The 5,191-nt window shown below is 37.4% G+C and overlaps 2 protein-coding genes across 2 annotated transcripts; both read right to left on the bottom strand.

Moving 5' to 3' along the window:
- Window positions 1-36: 36 nt before the first annotated feature.
- LOC119643431 (lectizyme-like) lies at window positions 37-505 on the bottom strand (the record flags this gene model as incomplete). The annotated part of the gene is made up of 1 exon (XM_038042776.1): window positions 37-505. A coding segment is annotated over exon 1 (469 nt), but the record flags the coding sequence as incomplete, so codon positions are not given.
- Window positions 506-4,486: 3,981 nt separating this feature from the next.
- On the bottom strand, window positions 4,487-5,186 carry LOC119643432 (lectizyme-like; the record flags this gene model as incomplete). The annotated part of the gene is made up of 1 exon (XM_038042777.1): window positions 4,487-5,186. A coding segment is annotated over one exon (558 nt), but the record flags the coding sequence as incomplete, so codon positions are not given.
- Window positions 5,187-5,191: the final 5 nt, after the last annotated feature.

Raw genomic sequence — 5,191 nt, 5'->3', positions numbered from 1 at the left:
ATCCTGAGTTATCGCGTCCCCAGCCATACAGCTTACCCTTACCAGTTGATTCGAATTTGCCGGATGGTAAATCCACTTTGGCCACTGCAGCTGTTCCATCACGAGTCAAAGCATTTAACTTAAAAGGTTTATCCACGTAGATGAGACCAATATCGTTGGGACCAACATTACCACCGTATCCTTCATGAACAAATTGCTGTCTCTTGCTGGTAACCTTGCGGATTTGAACGTCGGATTCATCAATTCGTGAGTGTAATCCAGCTATAATTTCAAATTTATCGAAGATCAAGCAGTGGCCAGCAGTCAAGACCCAATTTTCAGCAATAATGGAACCACCACAGAAATGGCTACCGGTCTTCAAAGAAACAATGAAAGGAGCTTCACCCTTCTCGGCTTCATGGCCATTGATAATGCGCCCTTCCAGAAAACCTGGTTTGGCGATAGCATCTAGATTCGCCGCGCTTACGCTAACCACAAATAAACCGAACACTGCAAGAAACTTCATGATGATTGAAACTATTCTGATGTCTTTTCCATGAAAAGCCGATTATATATAAATCGAAAAATCTAATCTTTCGCATTACACTAAATCATTTATTACCAATATAAGCAGCCAATAAAATTGTTAAAATTATTAAATAAAAGTGAGTGAACTTTATTCAAAATTCCTACAGGTATTGTGCGGATTAAAACAATAAATCTTACTTGCGAGAGGTTAAAATAGTACCTGTAGGCATATTGCACCTCTCAAGTTAGATGAGTATCTACAATGAGTATCAAATGAATTTACTATTTGCATGCTATTGCTTCTATTTCGTCTAAATAAAAATAGAAGATCTTGATGCTATTTCTTAAGAGATTTTTGTAAATGAGTTGAAGACAGATATGTCCATTGCGTCTCAAAATGGTGCCAGGACAAGGACAAAGGACAAAGAGGACAGCCGCAAGTGTCAATAAAGTGGGAAAAACAAGTAAGAAAATTAATTTCGGTTGCCATCGAATTTTTTATATACAACACAGTTATCCTGAAAAAGGTCAAAAAAAAAAGAATTACATTTTCGTGTTCTGTAGTGTAAGGTGAGCGCGGTGGGACAAATATTTCCAATGCCTCTCAAAATGGCGTCAGTTTTTCTCCCCAACGAGCAAGGTTGTAAAAAAACATAATCTTCATGTAGGGTATGTTTTGCTTACTATCTTGATCTTTCTCTAAATATTTAAATATATTGTAAAGACAGCCCAACGTGCTAAATGTGACACATTTGGAAAAGGTTATGATAGCGTTTTAGACTTCTATGGTACGCAGTACTATAGTTGGATACCAGAATTTTCACTGTGTTTTTGGTGTAAACGCTGCATAGATTAAAAACCAGATAAGAAATGACTGAAAAAAAGGACAAAGAGGACAACCGCAAGTTTCAACAAAGTAATAAGAACAAGTAAGAAAATTATATTCGATCCCGAACAAATTTTTTACGTCCAACACAGTTATTCTGAAAAAAGTAAAAAAAAAAACTACATTTTCATGTTCTGTTGGTTCTCTTTGTTGTTATTTGTTTTAATTTCAATTTTATTTTGTTTGTTTTTGTTGTTTCGTAGAACTAATAAAATTTGAAAATGTTTAGTTGTTTCCAGTCAATTTTTGTGCTCATTTTATACAAATAGATTTTATGTTATGGTAAAATTGGTTAACAATTATGCCGTCTGTATATATATGAGTGCCAATAAACTCCTATCGAGGAGAAGTGCTTGAAAGTTAAATTTAATAATCGATAACGAATTATTTGCTTATTATCGTCAATATGTATCAGCATTGGTTTCGGATTAGAAATTATTATACTGTCAGCGTTAATTAGCGTGCGAGTAATCAAGCGCAATAAATTCTGGGCAAATAGGTAAACGAGGGAATTGAGTTCGGTAGGGTGCGTTATCGGCTTCATTCATTTGATCAGTTAGCATAGTAAGGTAGATTGATTGGTATCTTGTTATTATTTCGTACAAACTAAATTAGCCTATGGTGATGGGGATATTCTTGCACCTTTTGGCAAGACCACACAATAATTACCAAGCGTCATGGTATTGCACTAGCCTTCAGTATAAGCATGAGAGGCGCTCTAACATATTTGAGACGATTTACCCGAAATTGCATTTGAGAAAAGAATTTATACATTCCGATAAACTGCCTTAGAATTTTAGGGCTTTGCAGCGTTCAAGTAAAGCCTTCAATGTAGCATACTTCAATGACGACATATGATCTGTAATACCAAGTAGTATTAAACGCACCAAACCACAAAAGCACACCTTACACAGTCAGTTAATTGATACTTTTCATAACAAGCCGTGTACGCGATGCGCGCAGGAAAACAAGATGACTTTTAAAAATTCGTTTCCTGTTATGTTGGTACACATGTCCCCAACACATCTGGGCATTGTCAGCCGTTGCGTATTTTTAGTTTATTTCTGACGGATATAAAGGTTAGACAACTTTCCGTGTGGTTGTCGTTTTTTTGCTAACGAAAATAATGGATCGAAAAAACTGTATTAAACTGGATGTGAAAAATACAATTAAGGTCTCCAACTCACTTAAAATGGTTACACCGGCAATTGTTGAGTGACTGTAGTTTGAGTGAATAGTATTTTTTATAAGTGATACAAGCTTTTCACAGAAAGCCGAGAAGATATTAAGGGCGATGCCCGCCCAGGATGATAAAGAAAATTATTACGAGAACCGACGAATCAATATCAGAGAAGTTATTGACGACGTCGGCGTATCGGCTGGCTCATGTTATACAATTTGTTCGCATGTTTTTGGCACGGAACGTGTGACAGCAAATCTTTTTTCGAAATTGCTAAGTTTTGACCAAAGGAATCGCCGGGTGAGCATTGCTCAGGAGCTGTTGAATGAAGTCAACTATGATCCAGAATTACTCAGAAGCATCGTAACAAGTGATAAAACGTGGTTATATGGTTATGACGTCAAAACTACAACCCAATCATCCCAATCATCCCGAGAGAAAACCAAATAACGAAAAAAGGATCGCAACTTACGTCAAATGTGAAGGTTGTACTGACTATTTTCTTGGATTATAATCGCGTGATGTATCGCGTGTTCTTGTCAGAGGGTAGTACTGTTAATAAGGAATACTACGCCGAAGTTATGGGCGGTTTACGTGAAGCAATGTGAGAACAACGCGCAGAATTGCGGAACAACCAGTCATGTATGTGGCACGACGATAATGCGCCGGCCCACACGTCATTGCTCGTCACTCTCTTTTCGAATACACCTCGTATTTTGTCATCAAAGCAAACCAACATATATCACTTAGTATAATCTAAATTTCGAATCAAATATCTTTCGTTAACCAATAATTTCAAAGGAATGTAACAGATTTTGATATGCCTTAAGAGCCGTTAGAAGCTATTAAAGAAACATATTAATTTTTCATGATCCATCCACTTATATCTGTCGCCACATATCATGTATTATTGCGAGAAATACCAGAGAAAAAGAACTGCACTTCAAGTTTCTGATTTGCCTCAAAGGAGACTAAAAGTTGTTAGAAGAGCTTATGTAAGAGCAACTAATGCATTGGCTAAAATTCGTTCGCAGTCCCAGTTACATCTCAGTACAGTTACTTTGAGCGCAATGAGTCTTTCATCGGTTTAGGCTTATGACTTACCAATTGGGCACACATCTACTAGGCTGCGGCCAAACTCCTTACCTCTTTCTTCGCATTTTTTGGACAGTCATCTCTTTATAGGTTGAGACGATGCCCATTGGGTGATTGGTCATATCACCAAAAAAAAAGTAAAGTAAAAGTCAACTTTTGCGACAGGAAGAATATTTAGTGTCAACATTACACAAACTCAGTTCGATTAACAATTTGATGTTGATCAAGAATAAGTACATTTTAAGGAACTCGTTTCTGTCCTTTCCCCTTTCAAATGTGTTGATGATACGAATTTAGTTTCAATGTTGTGTGGTGGGGTACAAATGTTCTCTCATGTAAAATGATGTAGCCAAGTCAAAGCGAGCATATATTCGTCTGTATTGCATTTTGATACGCAAGCTAAACACATTGCATCCGAACATCCTTTTACTCATTAATTAAAATTAAATATTAATTAATATTGATTATAGCCTACCTCTTGTGGTACAAGAGTGCATTAAGCTACTGCGGAGACGGACTTGCGATAGCACCACCTTTCATTACACCAGTCGATTCAGAATCAACTTGTGAATTGAATTAAGCTTGTCAGTGCATCTGTCCGCCCTATTATGTATTATTATTTTCAACCTGAAAGCTGCAATTTTGCTGAAATTTGGTACACTGACGTGTTTCGACCTAACGACAAACGCAATTCAAGATGATTCGGATGGTGTAGCCTATTTTATGGTGCTTCGTGTCTCATTGTCGTGTCTTTTACTTTTTTTCTTTTAATATATGTCGGATGTGAGAGTCACTAAATGAACACGAACTGAACGGAAATTTATTGATGTCAAAGTTTATTTGCTTGATATATTATACATTTCTTTTAGGTGAAAAGTACTCAAGATCAATCCTACTACGCAAATCTGTTTTGTTTTTTAACTAAAAATTTTTCATTTTGTTCATTTACGGCAAAATAATTTAAACGAGTTGACTAGGCGTGCCATAGTTATTGGTGGTTTCTTCAACCCATTTGTCGAAAGCAGAAGTCCAAGTATAAACAGATGGCAGTGCTGACGCAGTACAGGGTACGTAACCCCAAGATACAATGCCAACTAGCTCGGTACCGTCGGGAGTGACGCGCACTAATGGACCACCGGAATCGCCATTGCAAGCACCATCAATAGCGTCAGGTGTGTAGGAACAGATATTGACAGGATCTATAGGAGCATCGGAAGGTAAAGCGTTTTTACATTCTTCGTATCCAATAATGTCTACGTCCAAAGTGTTCAGAATGTTGGGTAAAAATCCTGAGTTATCGCGTCCCCAGCCATACAGCTTACCCTTACCAGTTGATTCGAATTTGCCGGATGGTAAATCCACTTTGGCCACTGCAGCTGTTCCATCACGAGTCAAAGCATTTAACTTAAAAGGTTTATCCACGTAGATGAGACCAATATCGTTGGGACCAACATTACCACCGTATCCTTCATGAACAAATTGCTGTCTCTTGCTGGTAACCTTGCGGATTTGAACGTCGGATT

This window comes from Glossina fuscipes, unplaced genomic scaffold (genome assembly GCF_014805625.2).
Source record: "Glossina fuscipes isolate IAEA_lab_2018 unplaced genomic scaffold, Yale_Gfus_2 60780, whole genome shotgun sequence".
In the NCBI taxonomy this organism is placed as follows: domain Eukaryota; kingdom Metazoa; phylum Arthropoda; class Insecta; order Diptera; family Glossinidae; genus Glossina; species Glossina fuscipes.
This window is presented reverse-complemented; position numbering and strand designations above follow the sequence as displayed.